This window comes from Lonchura striata, chromosome 1 (genome assembly GCF_046129695.1).
Source record: "Lonchura striata isolate bLonStr1 chromosome 1, bLonStr1.mat, whole genome shotgun sequence".
NCBI classification, from domain to species: Eukaryota; Metazoa; Chordata; class Aves; order Passeriformes; family Estrildidae; genus Lonchura; species Lonchura striata.
In genome coordinates, this window is record NC_134603.1 from 72,089,162 (window position 1) to 72,114,613 (window position 25,452).

The 25,452-nt window shown below is 36.7% G+C and overlaps 1 protein-coding gene across 7 annotated transcripts in view; it reads right to left on the reverse strand.

Annotated features, from left to right (window-relative positions):
• Positions 1-1,659: 1,659 nt before the first annotated feature.
• CTNND2 (catenin delta 2) overlaps positions 1,660-25,452 on the reverse strand; it is a 641,711-nt gene continuing 617,918 nt past the window's right edge. For 6 of the 7 annotated variants that reach the window (XM_031503970.2, XM_031503965.2, XM_077785258.1 and 3 more), the window contains 4 exons: positions 15,701-15,827; positions 11,530-11,661; positions 4,252-4,325; positions 1,660-2,870 (listed from right to left, as the gene is read on the reverse strand). In XM_031503970.2, the coding sequence (XP_031359830.2) occupies positions 2,610-2,870; positions 4,252-4,325; positions 11,530-11,661; positions 15,701-15,827 (594 nt within the window). In that variant the 3' untranslated portion in view covers positions 1,660-2,609. The remainder of the gene's footprint in view (positions 2,871-4,251; positions 4,326-11,529; positions 11,662-15,700; positions 15,828-25,452) is intronic. The other variant, XM_031503967.2, reaches the window with a different exon arrangement.

Here is a 25,452-nt window from a genome sequence, read left to right on the forward strand (position 1 = left end):
CAACACAAAGTATAGACAAAAGGTATTTTATGCCACATCATCAATCCAGAATCTCTCACTTGAGCAATGGTCATCATTTGACTCCAAGTAATTCCTAAGAGGAGCTGAAAGAGGGCAATGTGGGCATTTCAGTAGTTTGAAGAATGGAAATATATCCAATTTACACTAATCTCCTGTCCTAAAAACTTTGAGCAGAATGATGCATCCCCTTGGCCTGTTGGCAAACCTGTGCCTGGAGAGCTGCACCAGCCTGCTGTTTGTCAGGCAGTCAAGAAGAACTTCCAGTTGCAAGTGACACTCTTTATTAAAAAAAAGTTTTTATACTGAAAATGTGCTTTGTTCAAAAGAGCACTGCAAATGTCACTTATTAAAATCAATGTAATAAATAAAATATAAACAACCTGTGTCCAAAACTATGAATAATATTTTTATCTACCTCACTATACATCTGGCCCATTGTGCCCCTCCCACCCACCCTTTCTGAAATGTTTTAAAAATTTTTTTGCATGCTATTGTTCCCCTTGTTTACTACAAAGAGCAAAGGTTACATATTGTACACTGGGAAAAGCTGCCCAAAAGATTAAACTATAGTCCTAGATTACCAATAAACCAATTCTACATCACAATACCCGCCTGCATGAACTACTTGGGCTGCGTCATATAGAGCAGGTGATGACTTGTGAGAGACTTCTCCCCCTGCACGCAGCTAGAAGTGTGCCAGGTGATGTTAAAACTATTACAGTGACTAACCACAGAAATGTCTGCAACCTAAAACAAATTCCTTATTGGCAATTTAAGCAATTTACAACCAGTCCATTAGTATTGGGTCTTATGCTCTGAAAACTGTACGCTGAACTGTTTGTTGCCTGAATCACAGAAATGAAGAAATGCTTATTTTTCTTCCTTCCAGCATTACATGAGCTACGATGAATATGCCAGCTCTTCTGGCCTCCTAGCCTATGTAGCTGTTCTTTACTTTCAGAATAAAAAAAAAAAAAATTCTCTGTCCCTTACACTTTTTAGAATTTCACTTTAAATGCAAATAAATGGTCTTCATTATCATATTTGAGGAATGTGTTCTGGGTATTGGGTTTTATTTTTGGTATGGGTTAAAATAAATGATTGTCCTAATGGTTCAAGAATTGGACCCTTGCGTAGTCTAAAGAGTTTGGAGAGTCCAGATTAAAGTCTGATGGGTCTTAGTTTCTCATTCCCTCCGGGAGATGGCAAGATCAAACTCTGCCTTCCTTGAGCACTTACTGGTTGGTGACTGGAGAGTAATGAAATTTCCTCAAGAGGAGATCAAAAGATGTTATTTTAAAGGAAATGGCACCTAAGGGTGATGGCGTTGGTGATAAAAAATCAGCTACCCCTTCTTTTGTGAACATGTGGCCTAGCAGTGTTGAATTGCTGTCGATGGTTACGGAAGTGAGTAAGAGAAAGCACATACTGGAGTTTCCACTGTTTAAAAGAACTGAAAATCAAACAAAAGTTGAAGCTTAACAAGGAGAACATTGGGTGAAAAGAAGTCTTACACCACACAAACACACACACTCAAACACACGCACATGGAATACTATGCATACGTGGACACACACGAGTAAGAATGTGTATTTGTATGGTAGGTTCTTGGAAATAGACATTCTTAGCAAATATGGATGACAGATCAATTGTAATTTATTTTCTTTAAACACTGTATCATCATAAAGAAAACTGGTATAAATGAAAAAAATCTATTTCAAATATCTACATCTAAAATTTTAGGCAGTGAAAAAGCACTTTGTTGACAAGGAGTGTGGAATGATGAATGTTAGTTGTCAGAAACTGCTGAATGCCTTTTTTTTTGAGTTGCCACAAACAAAGTCACATATCAGAACAAACAATACTGCTAAATATTCCTTTTTGTTTTTTGAAATTTTTTTTTGATTTTTTTTTTTGTTAAAACGCACTGGGGAGAAGAAAACAAAAAACTGGAAATTCATACATCTTTCAAAATTTGAAATTGAAGCAATATTTAGAACCATAGATGAAGAAACACTGTGGCATTGGTGTAATATACACAATGCACCTTTTTTTTTATCTGTAATGTACATCAAATACTTTACAACAATGCATTAACAAAAGGCAAGAAACATCTTGCTGTACAGAGGAAACCCCAAATGCAACTTGAAGCCTAGATTCACAATGAATGAGGATATTAAACAAGGTGTGAGAAGCTGTTCCCCATAAAGTATGTACGCTGCTTAGTAACTTGTGCTTAACTCTTGACCCAGATACACTGTCATATTCCTCCTCCTTCCTTCAGCCACATTCAATATACAGCACTGAACTTTAGACTCTACAGGCCAACAGTAAAGTTGCCCCACACTGTAAAATATATATATATATGTGTGTGTGTATATATATATATATATATTTCTTTCTAATTACTCCCAGGTTTAGCTTACGTATCTTTTAGCCTTCTAAAAAAATCTCTTAGTTTTTTCCATACTGGTTATCTGTGCCTTCCTATGGAACAGGCTTTAACAAACTAAATTTGCAGGAAAAAAAATGTCTTGTGGTATGCATGCACATGCACAGTTCCTGGAGCTTTTGTATCTGCCCAAGTCTCAAACCCAGGAGTCGGGAGAGGCTGGATAGTGGCTTGTTTCATAGTTAAGTTCACTATACGGACGAGCAGCTGAGTAGAAGTCAACGTAGTTGCCAGTTGACTTTAGTCCCAGGTGCATGTTGTATTCGCTTGCAGGTGGACGATGATGCACTTGGTCCTCAAAGAAGGACTCGTCATAGTTTCTTGTTGAATTCTGAAATGACTGATATGGTTCATAATCTTTTCTGCTGGGCTCCTGTGGAACTGGCTGTGTTGAAACCTGAAAGACAGTAATATCCACAGCTTGTTAGATACCACTTATTGTAGGCAACCGGATGGAAGGAGTAAATCTCATGTTTCTCATGCTAAAAATAAAAGCTTGTGCATCATCTTAACTTCTGCTCAAAGCGCTGCTTTAACAGTGAATTAGTTCCACAGCTCTGCCTTGTAATTTTATTTCTTCAAATTTAGTTAATAGCATTGTTATTTTCAAATATATTTATTATTTAATATTATTGCTGCAAAAGATGCTGCTTTATGTCAAAAGTAGTTCATCCAGCACAGCTTTTACTTCACTATTGTAACTACAATCTGTGTGCAATTTGCAACTGTATAATGCAAATACTGGTGACCAAAACTCAGCCTGGAAGAATTTGAATGTAATCAATTTACACTCCAAAGATGCTAAACATTTTGCAGTTGCCTTTGACTGAAGTGAAATTTAGGGGAAGAGGTGACACCATATCCTTAAAAACCATTTAGAGTCTTCAGGGCACTGACATGAGAAAAGTGCCCTGAAATGGGTTCTTCTGCTGCTGTTAAGCAGAAGCATCTTTTCAACACCTCCTCAACAATTCATAGTGACAATGTTGTGTTGTTGGTACATTCCAGCTTGTTATCTTGAAGCTGGAATGCTTATGATAAGCACAAAAGTAAATCGCAGATGGTTCTCTAACCTAAGGCTGCCATCCTTTTTTTTCAGACATCCCTAGTGAATCTCTGACTTTATAGTTGGGACTTTATTGAAATCTGAAATGTATAAACACATGCTGACTATCCTAGAAGACTATCTTCTGCTTCAGGCCATGTCTGTAAGTTGGGCAGATTTTGTGACTGCAAAGTGACGTAGCCTGTCATTCCTCAGATGGTTATCACTGGGAATACCGATGCTCAGACACCAATGTGAGAACACACTGCGGATCCTGCTCCTCTGTACATGTCAGTAATGTTCCCTCAAGTTGGCAGGAACAGTCACATTGTTATGACCCAAATTCTCGGTGTTTGTTCAGAACAAATAATTGTATTGCACTCCATGAAGGGATTGAAAAAGGCTGCCTAAGTTCACTACTCTCAGTAGTCCTACAGGTGATGTTACAAGTTTCAGCCTGATATTACAACTGCACAAAGGAGTGTAACTACTCCAGTTTCTAGTTTCTATTTCTAGAACTGTTATAGAGGAGTAACTGATCTTCAGTACCTCACTTCATTTCCTGTATTCAAACACAGATGTTTGATTTGGACACAAGAGTAAAATTCTACATGAAGCAATCAGTTTATTTGTCATGTTTTTAAATTTCTGGTGATTTTTTTCCATTTCCATATACAATATTGCACCAGTCTTTGGCCATCTGGAACAGTAACATTTTAGCCTCTGTACTTACCTGGTTATGTTTGATATCTTCAGCAGGCGCACCATATGAATTCCTGTACAAAGTTGAGATTCCAGTGTTCTGAGCTGCAGAGAGAGAAAAAGCAGATTCACCAAACATACCTCTTTGGCCTCAAAGTGGTATTAAATACATCATTAAATACATAATACAAAACCTGTTTCCCACACACCAAAGTCTTTAGAAACACCTGCAGACTTTTCCTTCCACTGAATGGTCATCATCTTTGCTTTGGTGCAAATACATGTCTTTGGTATTCATTTATGCAACAGGCTCCATGTCATGTTCATAACAATCTTGTGCACTTCTTATATGCATCAACAAAATAATTTCATATAAAGCTAGCATTTAATAATAAATTTCAGGTTATAGATGGGCTTATGTAACATGTGCAACAAACAGTAACTGTAAATATTGAGATTAAAAAACATTTCAGTTCTTTCACTTTAGTTGGACAATGTGGAGTATTAATCCTACAGTCATTTTGCTTTCTCATGAAATTATTCAAGCATAAGGTGATTAAATGTAAGTGACTAACAAGTTATGCAAAAAGTAGTATGTAGTTATACTGGAGAGGTCTGGCCAAGATAGTGTCAAATACATGACTGCCGTCACTGCTGTCACTTTCTTCTCAGATGTCTTACTACTCAAATGCACAGACAAAACTGAACTACAAGTTTGAAACTGGAAGTATTTCTAAAGAGAAGGAGGATAATATACAGTCTTGCAAAAATGTATTTCTACCCTCATCTCAAAAAACCCCAAATGAAAAGCAAAGGATTTTCCTTACAAAAATGACTCCACTGATCTGTCTGTTTTGGCAATGTAGCTGAAGCTTAGTTTGCTGGTAGGACTTGAAAAACTGTAGTTATGTCTCATATTTGAAAGACTATGAAGGTAGCATTTTGTGTGGCTGCTGAACTCTTTTCATGCATTATTAACTTTCCAGACATTAACCAATGACTGAATGCTGCTATGATGACTCTCGCTATAAAAGAACAGGCTGGAAAATAAAAATTGAGTAGCTGTGAGTCAGAGTCACGAATGGAACTGAAACATGTGGCTCATGACTACTCTCAGGTCTCTGTGAAATGGCATAAAACCTGGAGGCACCAAGAGTGGCCTTTAATACTTTCACAGCACAAAACTTTGTGATGGCAAGTGCTGAACATCAGAGCTGAAAGCTGGGTAGGGGATCCGTGCTAGGCATATCACTAGGAAGAATCATGTTACCAAAGATGTAAGCACTCTTTCTTCCTTTGGCAATGTGCAAGCACGGGAATCTGTACGTGAAATTTCCTCTACCTTTCTTCTCACCATTGCAACCTTTCTGGAGAAAGGAATGGCATGGCCTTCAGCCAAAGCTGATTGGAATCGTCAATTCTGGTCATCACATCTGCCATGGGTTCCATGCTGAGGCTATTATTTTTGTCAGTTTGATGCACTGCTCCATGTTGCTACTTTACAGATCCCAGATGTTTTTTCTTAAATATCTGAACTATGTTTGTGAAAGCAGGATAAAGCCAGGGGTTACATGGTGGCTTGATGACCTCTAACAACTGACAAAAGAGATTTTTCATTTCATAACCATTAACTGGTAGGGGTGAAACGCCTCTTGTTCCTTGAAGAGCTGGATGCAATAACTCAGCAAGTGCAGAGTCCTGTGTACGAAATGGAGAAGAGCCCTGGAAGTCTCCAAGTGCAGCATGAACCATTTTTTTAAGGTGGCAAGAATATAAACTCTAGTGATGCTGGTTGGGCTCCTCCAGTGGTAGAATTCTACCTGTATGCCTAAAGGCTGTAAAAGATAGGTGAAATGATGGAAAGTAGTGCTTGAGTAGTTTTCTTTGGTTGTCAACATTAATGCCAAAGAGTTGATCTGCAGAGGTTCTCACTGTTCTGGTTACATTTTGTCGCTTAAATGACTTTTGAGACTTGACTGTTATTTCAAGGGGCTTCTTTATATTCCAGCTGCAGCCTCTGTTGTAGTGTTTGAAAATACCCCTCCTCAAGAGTCTCTAGTATTAGAGAAGTTTGCATCAACATTGCTCTTTATGGTGCATCTCATGACAACATGACTCTCAGCAGTACAGGTGAGATATCATCTTTTTAATGCTGTTTTTCTGATTTCCTTTCTTGTCCCACAAAATGCCAGAAGAAGTTTCGTTAACATAAATTCCTCTTCTCAAGATCTAAAGATACTCAAGTGTTTTGATATCCATTTTGTAAAGTCCTAGTTTTTGAAAAAAATATTAAAGTGGCATTCAATGTATCGGACTGTCATAGATGGAGGAAGAACTTCTTGTAACCATTTTGCTTTTATGAATATATGTGCCAAGCTAAGTGGGTTTGAAGTTTCATGCATACAAGTACTGAGTTCAGACAGGTCAATGCTGTTCGTTGTTGTTCGATGTCAAGAGCAAAAGACTGGTACAAGGTGCAACTGTAATCTGAGGGTGTTATGAAGAATCTCATGAAAAATAACAAACTAGACATTTGTATGTATATTTGTACAACAAATTTGTATGTTGTTCCTTCAGGCAATTAGACATTAGGAGGGAGGTCATGACCTTTCCATATTGATATATAAAAAGATATGGTACATATGTGCTGCTATTAGCCATGACTATTATGAACTTAGAAATAGTTCAGGGTTGGTGTGTAGCTGTCCAGTGCACTACTGCAACATTTGCACTGATGTGCTCACATATGTCACATACCAGACTGCAATTTTACGGTCTCTTGCATCATGCATTCCGCAATGGAAAATGGATAGTTTCAGCTTATGAAAATAGTTGCAAATCCTGTGTTGCTGATTTCACTGCAGTGATGGGGATACAAATTCAAAAGTTTAAAATGAAAAAAAAAACAAAAAACCTCAAACCCTTAGTAATATTTTCTTAAAGCAATAAAAACAATGAGACATAAAATGCTTGAAAATAAATGCCAGGAGTTCAAGAATAAGAAATCTTGGCTAAGGCTAGCTTGGATGTTGAGGTAATTCTGATTCTGGAAGAAATGTAAGTCAAGCAATGTAGCTGCTAGCAGTGAATGCAGCCCTGCTTCAGTACCTGCTTCTGAACATGCAGATGGAATCCCTGGGAACTCCATTCCCACTCTGCCATGTTTCAGTGAGCAGTTGACTCTTGCTGTCCAAAAGTAGAGGACAAATATACAAGAAAGGAGAGAATGAGCTAGATGAATGGACAGATATTGTGTGGTTAATATCTAATTGTTCTAATTGTATATTAATGATAATAATAAAACTGTAAAACAATCAGAAAGATAAATAAATGAAATATTTTTAAAAATAAAAATAGCAAGAGAAGGGAAAGGGATGAAAGGAGTAAGAAACAGATATTTCTGCAGCTGCATTTCTTCACAGAGATGTGACAACTAGATGAAAATTAAATTTACAGAGGAGCAATCAGTGTGTGTGTTTATGTGTGTATTTTAAGCAGTCTCTAAACATCACTATATGATAATACTGAAGAGGCACTTTCTGGTAGGAAAAACTGTGAGTATTCTAAAATTAATACTATGATCAACCTGCAGTACTTTATGGTTCAATTCCATACAGGACACTACAGAAAAGCACCTTTCTTTCTCCCTTCTGTTCAGTCTTCTAGGTGATACTGGTTAAAAAAAAAAAAAAAAAGTCACATAGTTCCCTATAGCAGTTTTCTTTAATGATGACAAAAACTGAAAATTATGTTATTCAGTGGTTTACGTAACAAAGATGTCATTGACCAAATTCATCCTCATATATCCCAGTCACTTGATTAATGGTTTAACATTCGGCTTTCAGATTTTGGAAGTGCTTATTCTGAACACATTTACAGACACTTTGGAATAACAAACAGGAACACAAACTGATAGTAAGAAAGCACAGCTCAGCTGGACAGGTATTCATCCTCATCTGGTATCACACAATCTGCTTTTCAGATAGCAGACTATTAGCAGCAGGTCTCCATTTAAAATAATTTAGTTCAACACAGTAAAGGAAAATGCTTCTATACCTCACAAATCTTAGATAACAGAGACCATTACCTGTCACTACAACTGCCACCTTCCTGCACAGTGAAAAATGAGGTTGAGGGCACGAGAAAAGATTACAGAGCATTATTGTTTCTGAAAGTAATAATAATAATAATAATAATAGTAATAATAATAGTAATAATAATAATAATAATAATAATAATAATAATAATAATAATAATAATAATAATAAAAACCTGAGCACCTTTAACACCTGATGGTAGTTTTTTTTGTGTTCCAAATATGCATGGACTTGCCGGTAATTTTAAATAACAAAAGTATGCTTGATTATTCTCCACAACCAAATGAAAAATAAATTAATCTGAAATTTTTTCTTCTGTTGGAAGAGAAGACACAGTATGTTGACTATGATGTACATATTAGTTCAGTGAGGGAACCAAAAAAAGTAAAAGAAAGAGAAAAAAAAGAAAGAGGCCCATGATGGTACAGAGGAATCTTATCTTCCCTGTTCTGAAGGAAAACACCATGCCATAAATAACATTATCTTGTGCACTTACAGTTCCCGTTTTCCTAAATGGAATATAATAGTTTTTGTCTTAAAAATATACTTTAGGTGACAAAATTTTATAATTGGTTATTATTTTCTACAGAGAGGAGAAAAAGGACAGTACATATTAAAGGCATCATAAACCTGTGAAGAGGGCAATGAAAACTTTGATACTGTGCCTCCTTTTTTATCTATCCTCATGAAATCAATGTAAGTTATCATCTTCAGCCAAACTGTTTACTTCATAGATTCTCCATTTTCCCCAGAGGTTTCCTGACAAATCCTCAGGATAGCATGAAGCCAACATTCCTACTTCAAAAATCCATCAAAAAACCTTCATTTCAGTCCCAGCCCAAAGGTCATAAAATTTTTTTACTACAAACTGAGAAGAGCTTTGGAGAAGAGCATGGAGACAGTCATGGATAAATGAGGACTACAGCTGAGGCTCTAAACTCTGTGTAAAATCTGTAAGCCAAAGAAAGCTCTGTGTAATACATCAGCTCGGCACAAAAGTAGAAGAGCAGATCAAAATATGTGTGTGCCAGGTGGGACCTGAGAAAACCTTCATCTAAGTCCCATCCATGTGGATGTATCGGCTACAATGCACTGTCTGATACACAAAATGAAACGCAGGCATCGCAAGAAACTTGCTACATGAACTTATATTAGGCCATTCAAACAAAGTCAAAATGTCTCGCAAAATCACAAATACTGACTTTATATGTTTTTTAAAATAAAATATTTATTATTTAATAAGCTACAATTATGTTACACAAATTCTATATTGAATGTTGATGAGCAAGACTCCTTCTGTCATTTTCTTTTTTTCTTACAATGGTGCTTAATTTGAGCTCAGAGATTTGGTGATCTGAAAGACAGAAAGTTACCTGTTAATTCCATATTTATTTGTACACTGGTCATGTAAGACTGTGAAATATTACACTTTTTGATTTTAATTTGTTTGAATTTTTTCCCCCTCACTGAGCTCAGGAGCTTGACAGACTATTGATAGCTAAGCATGATGCTAGGAGTTTCAAGTTTCTTTACTAAAAGCCCACCCAAATAATTGACAGAAACAGTCAAAATACAAGACAATATTAGAGGAAAACACAATGGAAAAACCGAAGTAGAGTAAAGGTTGCTGAGGCAGTACAAACCTCACAATCTGAAAATTTTACTGTGAGAGAAAGGAAATAAGGGAAGTAGGAATCAGAGAAGAAAAACACCACAGTAAAAAAATAAAATGAAAAGGGGTGTGGAAACAGAAAAGCCCATCTTTTTAATGTGCGGACAAGCACAAGACAAGACTATATGCAAGGAAACCCAAATTTTCAGCATGGAGACACTGTATTTTGGTGAACTTTATGATAAAATTTGCTAATCTGAATTTACATATACAGTTAGAACAAAATACTACTGTTTCTGCTTTTTCCTTTTCAGCCTGATGCTCTTATTCCTGAGATTCACCCCCCTTTATGGATCCCTGACAAAATGGTTAACAAATGGTGCTGTCCTTCACAATCAGCCAAGTAAGGGCCACTGAACTCTTACAGAAAATTAGCTTGTGTAGTGACTGAAACACTCAAAACATTACAGACACATAAAATGCAGTACCTTGACTGAATCTTCTGCATTTTCCCGTAGTACCCCACAGAAGTCATTCAGGAAACTACTAATTTCTGTGGATTCCAAGTGCTCTTGACTGTCATTCTTCTCTTCAGATTTTCACCTTCAGGCAAATTAACATTCTATATTGCATTTTCACACAAGTTCTAAGGCAGCTCTTTAGGTTTTGATTACACAATCACATATAGTAGATAGAGTGTGAGTATCTTCATATCCTGAATACAGACTTGAAAGATGGATCTTATGGATGGACTGATGCTGAGTCACTGTGTTCCTGGTGAGCAACTCATTCTGCCTCTGAGCAAGACTTCTACAGAAGGCATGGGAGAAGGTAACAGGCATTCAGACCTCACTGTGATTTTTTGCCTCCCCTGAGGCAGCATTAGGAGAAGAGAAGGCTGTGATGCTTGGTACTGTATAGAAGTGACAAAAAGTTCAATAATGATTATATCTGCCTGTACAATGGTGATGGAGACCAACATGTATTTTGCAAGAGAATTCAGGAAGAGGTATAGCACTGGGAAAAGCACTCAAAATTTCCTAATTACTGAAATGCTATGAGATTAATAAGCTCACTGGGGAAGAGAGGCCTTCAGAGAAACCTGCAACAAATGCTACAACATACACAGAAAATTACTGCATTTAAATTAGTCCCTCTACAAAAGTAACATAGATAAACTTTACAAAGAGCTACAAATTTCCAGTGAATACTGACATACAAAATAAGGCAACTCATCCTGGAGAACATTCCCTGCAAAAGAGAGATCTTAGGGAGCATTGCACATGCTCAAATAGACCAGTTAATTCAAAGTGATCAACCAGCTTCCTTCTGAAATGAAAATAAACATAAAATTGAAAAAGACATGCAAAATTTAATTTAGAACCTTTCTTCTGTGAAGAACCATGCTGTTCACAAACCATTTTCACACAGTCTTGTATTCATTTAAATATATCTTCAGTTGTATTCCTCAAGGTGGCTAAAACTTGGGAATTAACCAAAGCAGTTGACTCTTCCACAGTGCAGCAAGCCCAGACAATCCTATAAAATCTGTGTTCTATCACAGCTGGTTTTTATATAAGCTAAGCAAGCAAAATCTCACCTGTCATGGTGTCTTTCCTAGAAGTGTGTTCTCCCTTACCTCCATGGTAAGTGGCATTAGTTCCAGTTGATTCATAGTCTGTTTTTCTTTCTTTTAAGCTGATCATTTCCCGGGGTGAGGCTGGGGCACTTGCTAGATAACAAAAACGGATTTTTTCTTTTTTTAAACATATAGGACTGAATGTAGTGTTTAACTCTTGAGTAAGCATTTCAGTAAAGTTTGTATCTGTTAGTTTTCTAACAGGAAGCTGACTGAAGAAACCCTAGCATATTATGGAGGAAAAGAAGAGATGTGGTTATTTGAAGGGCAAGGCAAATGTATTCATTGGACAATCAACTGCAAACATAATTTTACTTCTGAATGTTAATTTTTTTTTTACTTACATCCAACATCTAAGATGATCGCTATTAGGAAAAAAAAATACAACAATATTTTTTTTTCTCCTTTTGCTTTTCAGTTTCTTTAACTTGTCAAAACTTTCTAGTATGGGCACTTCCATTTTTTCCTCAAAATAGTTACTGTATTTCCATTGAAAAGACTGTTAACTTTCAACTGTATAGGAAAAACCCTTATAAAATTGTTTTCTTCCCTTTTCTCTTGAAAATAAACAAACAAATTAAATTATTTGAATGGAAAAGGGGAGAAAAGAAAGCCTTTTTTTCCCCTAGAAAACATATATCAAAGAATGCCTAACAATTAAAGGTAACTCAAATAATTCCTCTGTCTTTAAATATCTATATCTGTGAATAACTGCCATTAAAGCAACAACTGCTACTTTAAGCTATTTTTATTAAAACTAAATCCTTCATCCCCTACACTCATGGAACAGCTAAAAGGAAGAAAGTACAGGTAACAAAAAAGAGAACTGGGCTTTATACTCGGGTCTCACACACTGGAGAATGTGGAGGTGATAACTGGCACTGATCATGAAACCTCAGATCTTGCAATGCTTCGGAAAAGGAAAAAAGCAAAGGAAAAAAATAATGGCTTTCAAGTAAACTAACCACAATATATTTACGTGTTGGTAAATAAAGTGCACTTTCCCTCTTGTGGAGGGCAGGAGGAGCACGGGGTGAGTGGCAGAGCTCCCCAGAGCCACGTAAGGGCACAGTGGTACAAACATTACTAAAGTGCTGGTGCTTACCCCCATTCACTTCCCTGCCACCACCCATGTATTTGATATGTAAAAAGAAGCTCAAACCCAGTTACAATGCCTTTGTTCAAGAACAAGGAAAAGAAAAAAAAAAAGTAAAACACTGTGAAGCTTGACCTTGAGGCATATCTTCCATCATCTCTAAATTATGTATGTTATCTTTTAGTTGAGCAACAGTGAAGTACTAGCACTCAACTATGGAATAGGGAAGCACAAGTGATGTTGAATTCTGCTTCAATTGGTTTTGCTGGCCCTGGCCTCTGAATTTACAGAGCAAATGCATGACAGATGTTCTTTCTTATGAAGCCATTAGAATTGGAGATTGTTTTTAAACTGTTTGCCAATAGTGATGTAAATCTAAAGCTGATAATCTGGTAGATATAAAGAAACATGATGTCAAACTACCAAATCAGCTAATGGCAGCTTGATTCTAACAGGGAGCAGGCCAGAATGCAAACCTTGAAAAAGCTGGTATCAGAAAGACACATTTTGTTTCATGTACTCTGGTAATGGTTATAAACACTCTGATGCTTTGAACAAAATTGATTGATACAGATAAAATTTTCTCTCTGTGTTCCCTGTGGGAATTCCCTTGTTCTTCCCATGAGAGGAAAACTACTTTCTGGGAAGAATTAAAATGCAGAAGCAGCCCCTTTGTGAATTTTTACTGGAAGCAAAGATGAAGACTTTGGTTGATATTAGACTGAAAATTGATGTAATGTTTTTCTGCTCTAATTCTTAAAGGAAACAGAAAAGCCTGTTATCACCCAGTCCTAGGGATGGATGGAATGGTGTGAGTTCATTTAGTTCAACTCTTTACCCCAAGGTAGGATCCAGTATACCAAGATCATTCTTGACAGCTTTTAATCTGGAACATAAGATCTCTAATGACAGAGCTCATGTAACTGCTCTGAACAGTGTTCCAGTGATTTTTTTCCTCACTGCTAGGAAATGTCTGACTCCTTGCTGCTCATTATTTCCATTCATCTACTGTGAAAGCAGAAAAAGTTCACACCATACCTCTTTACAGCTGGCTGTTATATGCTTGAAGACTTGGTGCATACCTCTTACCAGTGTCTCCATCTCATATCTCTTTTACTTGAGTTAAACAATTACAGTTCATTCAGTATGTTTTCATATCCTAATTTTTCCACCTTCCAATTCATGTGTGCAACTGACAAAAATCCCCAGATAATTTCTAAATAACTTTAGAAATTAGGAAATATCACCTAGTCAGACATTCTCCTTATAACTTATTTTTAAAGGATTGGTTATTTTTTTTCCTTTGAACATTATCTCCAGTTTCTCAGGATCACTTTGAATTTCAATAATGCCCATCAAAGAACATGAGTTTCTTCCAGGTTTATGTCACCCACAAAGGTAATAGATAACTTTTGCATATTATCTGGGTCATTACTAAAACTACTGAAGAGTACTGGACCCAAGTAAGGCTCTAAGCACAGATATAAACAATACCCTTTTCTTGTGAATGGTTTTCAGTAAGTCTTTTGTTTACCACACAGGGTGTTTTCTGAACTGCTGGATAGCTAGTCTTAGGCTTTTCCATAAAAATGTTGTCTGAAAGACTCTTACTGATCATAGTATATTGTACTTACTGACTTTTCATTCTGCAAATTCTTGTAGCAGGAATTCAGATGGATTTAATAAGAGCAATTGGTGTTGAATCAATGCTTGCATTTTATATGAAGACTACCAGATATACAGCAACATATGTTATTATATAGAAATAGAGTCCTAGAATTAAGTAATATCTTATGTTCCTACTACCTTTGAGCTGTTCAGGTTCTGATTATTTGTTCCAGCAATTTTCTAGACTGACTTTGAGCTGACTGGTATGTAATGATATGAGCTCTTCTTCCTTCAGAAACAACCACTATTATTTGTGCTTTTCCAGTCTTACAATAACTGAGGATGGCAGTAAAATTTCATCCAAAATTCAGAGTAACAGAAGTGAGAGGATGGTTCTGGCAAGAGACCGAACTAGGATCTCAGGGCCAGACATTTCAAGTACCTTGCATTTACAGTCAAGATGAGATTTTAGAGAAGAAAAAAGGAACAAGAGCCCTTTATGGACTTGAGTAATGGCAGATTTAAAAAACAGAATAGCAGCTTTCACTGTACTTATGGCTACATTTTCGCATCTCCTCAGTTGTTGTTCTGCAGGACTAAGATGCAGCTTCTAGATAATTAACAAAATAATTTTCTTAAAAAACAAACTATGGCATAATGGTAATAATAAATTTGGCAATTTTAATACTAAACTCTTGGTGTACCTATGGAATGACAGCATTTGATTGAACAAGCAGCAGAAAGGCCACTGAAAGACTGACAGTGGACTCTGTTTATCTTGAAAATTTTTCACTGGGAATGGCTTTATCTAATGAAGGTATGTTTTACCTTAAAGTGAGGGAATGATTACCCGATTTCTAGATAGAAAAATTAATTTGCACTATGGCATTTGTTGAGATACTTACATTAGTTTATTGTGCAGATTATATAGAATTGATAATAGCTGGTGTAAATATGCTATCAATGTTAGGGAGATGTGTAGACAAATCTGTGAAATTACATATACATATGTATACACACATACCCAAAATAAAAGCTGACAAAAAATGTAATATGGGTTTTTAAACTTCTGCTAAGTGTGCAAAATGGTTATAAACCACATAGTGCCTTTCATGACTAACAAAGTGAGCAACAGAATTTCCTAATACTACCAATGGATGCCATTGCTCTGAGATCTAGACAGGCAATCCCCATCAAGAAAATATTTTGGGAGAATTTATGACAAAATGTTACAGAATAATCTTTCTTCTGTAAAACTTTACCAGGTGCTAATGAAAAAAAAATAAAATCCTATTTTGAACAGGTAATTTGGTGACAGTAAAGAATACGCTTCGTGCCCTTCCACCAGAGTGAGCAACAAATCCAGACGTCAGGGGAAATGGCGTTGATGGGATTTTTACTTCTGGCTTTACTTTGACCGGGCCTTACCTGAGCGGTTGTTCGGAGACATGCGCACAGGAGAGATGGAGGGTGTGCGGGAGGAGGAGTACGGTCTTTGCCGATCCCTTTCTATTGTTGAAGATGAGGCTACGAAGTGATACTGTGACCATCCATCCTGCAACACCAAGAATCGAGACAACGGTCAGTGAAAACGCCACATGGTTCCCTGCTTTAAGCAGAGTATTTTTCTCTGGTGTTTTCACTACGGATACACCAGCAGACTGCTGTCTTCTTCCTGACACTGCATGGTAAATACAGTTAGTGGTACAGGATAGGATGTGCTGACTGTACTGACACAGCAAGATTAAAAATAAATGTAGCAAGTTGTATAAAATAACACATCTCAGAAAAACTCAAATGACTATCACTGTTTTAGGCTGTTTGTTTAAGAGCTCTGCCTTTTTTTCCAAGCCTCTATTTTCACATTGCAAACAGCATTCTGGCTTGAAATATTTTCCATTTTATAGGGAGGTTTTGGAGTAAGTAGATTGGGAAGTTCCAGGATGATCAGATTGCACATCTATTCAGCTTAGTTATACGAACCGCCCTTTTGCTCACACAGGAGAGAAAAAGAATCAATGCATTTTCCTTGTTCCAGTTTTCTTCAAGGCATATAGAATGAAATTCTATTCCTTCTATTTAAAACTATGTTCATGGTGACGTATTAAAAAAATGCAAGAAAACAATACAAATACTAGAAACAGCTAGTTCAAAAATAAAAAAGGAAAGTTTAAATAATTCATGGTTTATTTCTTGAACACAACGTAATGCAATAATCCAAAATAATGTAGTTTGCATTTTTAGAAATGTATTACATATAATCTGAAACTGTCATGAGAGCATAAACTGACTTCTTATAGTGTTCTTATTAGATGACAACATTTAAAATGTCTTCAGTATTGAAAGAGTGCAATTGTCTTTATCAGTGCTTAATGTTAAATCTAAATCAGTAACACTGAGATTTCCCAGTCTTACACAGTTTTAAAAATACCCACTTTCTCTTGGGCTCAGTGAAAATCGAGTCAAGCACCAGGCAAGGTGCTAAACAAAAGTTTTGCAATGAAAAAAAATTAAACACAATAAAACATTACCAAAAACCAGTTGGCATTTTCCTTTTGCTCACAGAAGAATAATTCATGGTTGGGGTAGTAAAGACTATTCTCATCCCCTAACTCAGCTATTCCACACATCCAGCAATGAATCCCACACATCCAGCAAAATGCCTTTGCTCAAGGTATCTGTCTGACTTCATTTTATCCATAAAAACCATGGGCACCTGGCTCTCAGAAGAGAAGATGGGTTGAAAATCCCCTTTCCACAAGACTCTTAGAAAAGAGAACTCAGCAACACTGTGACACAGCAGGAGACAGAAGATACACTTCTTGCAGAGGGAAATTTTATAAACAAATTAGGACAGCCAGAGGTGACACCTAGCTATGGGTGCTGAATGACTGTATTCCTCATGTAATGCATTTGTACAAACAGGGGTGTATCTCAGCTGCAATTTCAAAGGCAAAAATGAGGTCTGGGCTATGGCTTTTACAGTACAGTCAGGATTTCCCTGGAGTCAGCAGTGACTGTTGGTCCTCTATCGCTCATGCTTAGGACACTTCACTGAACTGCACCTCATATTTAATCACAGTCATATAAGAAAATATAAGGGAGAAATCTTGTTAATTAATAAAAAATAGTAGGAGTAACTTGAAAAAAAAAAATTGATCTTTGACCACTTCCTTAAACCAAAATTTTCTAGATACAACATTTCCAATCTATATCCTGTCTCCAAACAGAAGTTTCTACACAAACCACATCCTCCAAGCTAGAGGGAGGGTTCATGATAATGGAAGAAAAAAAATCTGTGAAGCCCTAACTTCTTAATCAAATTGGAAATTACTATACATTATATGTACATATATATAAAATACATGTATTTTGAAGAAGACACAATAGTTTATAGTTAGAGCTATTATGAATAGCTTAAGTCCAATAATCTTATCCAAGACTACAAGTAACACATACAGGCTTAAGTTTTTGTCTCTGGTTGGCAGTAACTTGTGAATTCATTTCTCTCTTATGAAACTGAAGGAGCAAACATATAAGCAGCCCATGCCTTTATTCTGATGAAGAAAAATGGTTCTTCTTTCTCCTTCTCTGGAGTTAAGGATTTTTTACAAGAAAGGTGGCTATATCTCCTGCTGTTGTAGTTTTCTACAGTAGAATTTATTTCTCTTAAAAATAAATTTTCTTTTAACCAGACAGAAGAAGGGGAAGCTATGAAGAGGGCAGACTTTAGATCTGACAAAGAGAAAAAGGATGCACTATTCATTACTCTCTGCCTGCAAAAGAAGAGACATTAACCATGCTTTCATAGAGCAGGGTATAATGTTTGTATACTCTCCTTTTGCATTCTTGTTTCCCTCAAGTAAAATGCTGGCATATTGTTCAGAAGAAAGTGACAAGAGTCTTCCCATTTCTTCCTGTTGCCTATTCCACGGGTATTGTATACATTAATACCTGCAGCCTGGTTCTGATGGGAAGTAGATGAAAACAGTCAACAGTCCTTGAGACCTGCACCATCCCACAGACTCTGCAGGAATGGCACACGGCACCAGTTCGGCTGTGCAGGACATCGACAGGTATTTGTCAACATTGCTTCCTCAGACAAGCACTGCGAGCTGCCTGAGCAGCAAGGAGAGCTTCTCTGGGGCACTAGCAATCTTTTTTGCAGTGGAGGTTTTCTCCTCTTCCCTGCAAATTTTCATTTTTCTCTCTGGTAACAATCGTGCGTATAATGAGGTCTTTAAATAAAAACTCTGCTAAAAACTCTCAAGTTGGCAAGCCAAAACGGTTCAATAAGACAAGTGAGGCAAAGACCAAACCCTAAGACAAGTTTAGTACTGACTTGGCATTGCCTTTAACTAAACAAGGCATACTCCTATCACTGTATGACAACTTTCACAGTGTTTTTCAACAGACTATGGGCAGGTCCCAGACCTCACAGTATTTCAAAATCCTAATACTACTTTCAAGTTACTTATCTTTAGCTCCCTTCTGCTGCAAGGAACAAACTACTTTCCTTGTAAAGGTAGACAGTTTGTAACAAATTTGTTAAAACTATACCCATTAACAATTCTAAAAGCTCTTAGTATTAAATATTGCAACTAATTTTTAAGAGCCTAAAGGGGGTATTTTCAATTTAATGGCTAGATAAATATCATCTGACATGATGGCTGCTTTCATTAGTTTGTTTCAGGTCTATTGCCTGTAATGAAATTTAATTAAATTGACTTGGGTACTTAAAGGTACAGTATACATCAGTGTCCTGCAGAGAAGAAAGCTAACTTAAGACCCAAGTATGTGAGGCTGAATTTAAGAAACCAATTTACTAGCCACAAATGTGATCTACAAAAGGAAGAGCAAGACAAAAGGATTTGACAAATTGGAAAGCAATTCAATGCAATTCTGTTACAGAATGGATCTATTTGTTAAATGTAATGTTAAATGTATTTTAAAAATTAATAGGTGGTAACTGCACACTATGGGAGGACAGAGAACAACCAGAGCACAGAATTACTATTATACATCCTTTCAACACATCTTCTCCTGGGCATTTGTTTACATTTTGACTATACTGAATATATCCATTATACTTCATAAATTCCAAATGTTAAAGTTTGATTTAAGTAATGTGTTTCTGACATCATCCTTTTGGACAAGCTGCAGGATTAAAATTGGGATGGGAATTGGATGATCGCTATAGAAAATGGAAGTGATATTGTAGTCTCTCTGAACACTTTTTACTGGGCTTAAGGGGTGAACAGATTCATTATCTCCCTGCTCAATTCTTAGTAATTTTGAAAATAAATCATTTTCATCAGGCCTATGTGAAAATAATTATTTTGTCAGGGTGACTAATCTTATTGCACCAAACACCTGTTGCATACATCTCATGAAAATATAATTTGTTTCCTTGATATTTATTTCCTTTTATTTCCTTGATATTCTCTTTGTTTTTAAAATGTAAGGACGAAATGGGAATCAGATTTCTATTGTGTTTGTAAGAATTTCAAATTTTCAGAAGTCACTGGTAGGGGAGTCTTTGATTTGAGGAGAAGATTTGTGGAGGTGGATGATATCAGACACACCATTTTCTCTCTTGTAGTACAGCAACATTGTGAAGACTGAATTATGTCCTGACGGGAACTGACAACACATTGACCCAACAGGGAACCAGAGCTCCTGCCTGAAGACTTGACTGACAATAGAGGAGTGAGGTGGCCAAGGAACGTCCAGGAGTCAGGAATGGTATGGTGCCTAACCTGGATACCTCACAGCATCCACTCAGAAAGAAATCCCACAAGAGTCCATGTGCTAACAGCCATGCAGCAAAAGTGAAAACAAGTCCTATTCTCTGACTGATTATGCTGATTCTATAAGAAGACACTGACTTGAAAAGCACTGAGTGCTCTAGATAAACTGTACAATATATGATGGCTGTGTGATGGCTCAATATCTTTCAATGCTGAAGAGCACAGTCTGCTCTGACTCCTAGCCACAGGTGTTTGAACGTTGCCAGGAGCAGAGAAGAGCAACTTCCTGTAAATGGAAAATTCCAACTAGAGAGAAAAAATGAAAATGATGCAAAAAATCCAATAAAAAAAGAGCTAAAGCCTGAAAAGCTATAGATGATGTTGTGCCTTGCCTTCCTTAAATTTAAAACCTTGCCAGCATGTTACTTCTTGCTTCAGGTCTGATCCTCTCTGAACCTAATTTAATAAACATTTTATAGACAATTCAAAGCACACAGGACCAGACTTGCTTTGTCATCCTACTTCCTTATACATAAGACACTTTTTACTGGTTCCAGGATATTACTTGAAGTAGTAACTGTTCTTGTAGTAGTTATAAGCTGTAGAAATGTAAAGTTTTGATAGACAACCTTTTGCAGGGATCAGTAACTAGACTCACTCTGGTGTTAGAAGTAGGTGACACAGCAGCAAGGCAAAGTGCCTGTAAGTATGTAAGTAGGGTCTACTCGCTTTGAAACTCAGCCAGACACTGCTCTGAGCTGCTGGTGGTGCTTCCTTCACAAGCCAAAGCACCACTGTCAGGTTAAATGAAACATCCTGACTGGTGTGCACCAGTGTGATGCCGTCTACAGCAAAAGATAAATCTGATGTGAATTAAATCAAGGCTTATCAGACTTACATAGGTCTGGGCAATTCTTCAGTGGGAATTTGCTGTCACAACTCAAATGTGACAAGAAAAAAGCAGAAATTACAACTGGATCAAATAATCTACATACATTGCCATATGAAAATAACATGTACGACTGGACTGTGGTGAGACATCTGAAACGGTCACAAGGCTGGGGTGATCCATGTAAATATCTCATCGACCTCTCACATAGGATTTCCAAAATAATGTGTTTTTTACGATCACCAACAACCACCCTTACTTATTATTATGGTTTACAACCCGGGATCATATTATTTTGTTTTAATAAAAGAGAAATAATAAATACATTTCCCAATATTTCTCAAAAAAGATACAAAGTCAGCCCCGTGGCAGTAAGGGAGGAAGCAAAAGTAGTCCCCACCAACAGGACCTGTGTGTTAGTGGAGGGGGTGAGAAGGAAATGTGAGCTGCTGAGGAAGAGATGGCGAGACAACCGTTCTCTCAAAAAGCCCCTGCCTTTAAACTTGAAAAGTATTTACTTCGGCAGAGAGATTTCAACTAAATTCTTACAGCTTCAAAAACTCTAGAAACTCCTGAAAAACAAACTAACTAGTTTTAGATTGACTATCTAATTTAAATCCAAAGGTATTTTTAAATGTTTTTTTTGAATTTACAAATTCAAATTTAATTTACACTGTCAAATCCTATTAATAGTAAATGACTCCTTAAAGTATTGTTCTTTCTGTATTTGTTTGTGTTGTTTCCAGAAAAACTCAAAACGAGAAATGAATTCCTAGGCCTTGATGTGATTTACAATGTATTACTTATACACATTATTTTACTGCCATCAGTTGCCCAACAATTCTAATGAGTATTTTTACTAGTAGGATTTTATCTTTTCCTTCCAAAGAGGTAAATCAAGATATATTGTTCAAGAGAACAGACTGATCTTGGAAGATCCTGGTGTTCTTCCAGTTTACACATCTGTTTGGTTTAAATCCTTAATTCTGGAGTAATGTCAATGGCTTCAGAATGGCTACGGACTCCAAGTGTCATGTTTCCCCTCCTTTCTCAAACAGTTATGAGCCATGCACCCAAAGTCAACAGACTCAAAGTGAATACATGCATCACTGAATCTCATCTTAATTTGATGAGATCACTAAAATCCTTAATTTGAGGATTTTATTATTTGTGCTTATAGTCTTATTTCCACAACTTACAGAAGCCAGAAGATTATTTTTTGTAGAGAAATTCATCAAGTTTCAGGGCTTTACATTATTACATTAATTTGGATAAAAGAGCAGGAGTTGGTGACGGGATGAGAAATTACACAAAATGCTTAAAGGAAAGCACAGCTTGCTTCCCATGCCTTTTCATGATGATGATGAAGCCAGTTGTTTGCTGGTTAAAGGTCATGCTGAGAGTACCACCCTGCTGTGAGCCCCTGAGGAAGGCCACTCCATCCCCCTCTGCACAGACCTAACTGGGGGGAGAGGATGGAGACTGCTGAGCACCCCATGGAAGCAGTGCCATTGCTTGAGCCAAGGCAAAGCACAGCTGCAGCAAGGCCAGGCAGGGAAGGACTGGGCTGGGCAGGTGGCAGAGCTCCACAGGAGCAGCCAGCTCTCCCAGGCACCCTCAGTCCCCTATCCCAGTGCCAGATGCTGGGGCTGCCGTGTCGCTCCACAGCTGGTGCAGCTGTGTAACACACACAGTGCTTCCATCTCCTGTCCACTGCAGTGGGCTCAACCTCAGCGCTTCTCATCTTCTTCCTCTGAATTGCAGTGTACAAATGGCTTTTACTTACAAGTGACCGTTTCTGCATCCCAGACCCAGCAGAAGTTCAATTGCTTAAGAAGCCAAAAGACAAATAGATATTGAAATACGTATTTAGGGCAGCAGGAGGCTTAAAAAAGGGCTCCTAGTCAGACAATCATTAACTGCAGCAAAACTGTCTGGCACTGGCTGAGGATTATTAAGTTTTCTGTAGGCTCTTTGAAGTGACATTTTCAGAATCGGTGGTTAAACTAATTTTTTTCAAAATGAGATACATACCTCCTAGCCTCCATCTTGGCTTCTCTGAAAGCAATGGTATTATTCTCCCACTGTCAGCATTCCACCTCAAAATAATCTAAAATATTTTCTCTCCCTGTTTTTCTCTTCCATTGCAGTACAAGGGGTACTATATTATTCTGAGATTATCATCCATTTTTTTCTTTCAAAATAACACTGATAGCCTTGATGACTTTTTATTCAAATGTACTTTTTGATGTGCATTTTTATCATCTTCTAATCACAGATCTTGCACTTTAATTTTACACCTCAACTCTTGATTTTAGCTATGAAGAGATACACGATGAGGGAGAGATAAGTGCTAATTACTTGCCAAATCTATTCAAGTGAGAAACAGCAAGGAATTATCCCTGGTGGTTTGATAAAGTGCAAGTCTTGGATGTTTTGGGCAATCAGTGAGGCATTGCTTTACCTATCCATAATTAATTATTGATTTCCTGTTGTGTGAATTGCAAAGATGACAAGACCTAATCTGATGAATAAAATAGCTGCAAGAAAAGAGAATTGTATGTGAGGCAAAGCATGAAGGACAAGACTTCGGATATGGCAGAGTTTGTTATTCATTTTGTTAAGGTTATATGCAGCCAAAGAAGAAACCTTTCAAAGCACTGCAATAAAAGGAAATAAATTCATTTCTCAAAGCATCATTTTGCCTCTTATGCAGAAAAAAAATTGTTTTAATATACATTAGAGGAAATTAAGGCAGTACTTGGCCCTTCAGCTACAATTTCTGTTCTTCTATTTTCTCCTGAATAATGTCTATAAGCGATAATTTAAACAGTTAGAATCATAAAAGAACTATTCTTGCTTGTATCTTGTATGTACAAAAAAATGAGTACAATGATTTTTGATTTGTATTGTAATTTTCAGTCCAGTAATGCAATTCCACTTATCTTAAGTTTTATATGATCTAGAAATGCAAATTCTGGCTCTTGGCCACAAAATTTCGGGAGAGAGACAAGTACTACTATGTGTTTAGGGTCAGTTTCTTAAATCTACTGTCCTTCCAAAGGCTAGAAACAAATCAACACCTCTTACTTTTCATGCATTAAACCACAAAATCAACCACATACAACTCTTCTATTATACCTGTGAGTGTAAAACATGGAAGAGTTTAAGGATATCCTGCTTTGAACATGTAGCTCACCACCACACATGGACATTAATAATGCGAAATGCACATTGTTTTTTAGTGATACACCTTTAACAGTTTCTGATTCACAAAGTAAGTATTGTTAACTCAAAGAGAAACACATGATTTGACCAAAGATTACAACTCTCAATTTAGATGATCCTCAACTTTATCTAAAAGTACTCTGTTCAATTAAAAGTAATAAAACAAATCAGAAACTTCCAGGGAAACTTCTCATTTTTACTTTTTTGCAGGAAGAAGTAGCTACAGTTCTTTCATCACAACAAAAGACAACTGTATCAGCAAGTAAGGGAGTAAAACACTCAGAACAAAGCACATATACTACAACAGAGACTCCTTTCAAAATATAAGATTTCTTTCTTTTTTAAAGTCTGAAATTGCAGACATATTTAGGGCATTTTTGAATTCTGTTAGCATTTTTGAATTCTGTTAGCAGTTTTAGGACGAGAAGAAGGAAGAAATGAGAAGGACTTCCTAGTATATTTTCCCCACCCGTTATTAGATCATGTGGAACATCAAAGACCTGAAAGTAGGATACTGATGCAGCAACTTAATATTTCATTGACCTTTGATTGAATGAACATGTACTGGCCATACTGAGCACACATTTTTGACCTCCTTGTACAACCCAGAAGAACGAGGATGGTGATAGTGCAAGTATGGCTACACAGCCAGCATCAGCAAAGACACCAGCTGTTATACATTGACTATCCCAGCTCAACTATTTACCTCTGAGACAGAAATATGCTGTGATAGACACAGGAATTAATTGACTTCCCTCCCCTCTGTGCTCCATGAGTGTGCTATTACTGCAAGTAAGAGTTCTGCTGATTTGACTTATTTGCAAAACTGTAAGCAGCCATCCAACACCATCCAGCAATCCTGTTCAAGTCTGCTGAGAGGAACTGAGTTCCTCACCCACACTCTTAACTGCACATCTACGTTGATCTGTGCCTGATATGCAAATATTAAGCATACAAGTTAATTAAATATGACATTTTGTTCAGAATGGTAGAAATAATATTACTTTTATGAATTTTGGAGAAAAATATTGACATCAATTAAAAATAGTTTCTCTTTGCATGTATCTTTAAAACACCTTTGAAAGTCTTTAGAACAACGTCTGGATTTTTTTCAGTATTGTACATATGAATCCAGGTAAGTATTATTTGCCATTAATTAATGTTTATATTTATTTTAAAATGTTTAATACATTATTTAAAATGACTAAAAATGTTCACAGTACCAAAACATATGTAGTTAATTTTCTTAGGTCTCTATATTCTATTCTAATATTAAAATCCAATTTTATTCTGAGGTGCCATACTTTTGAAAA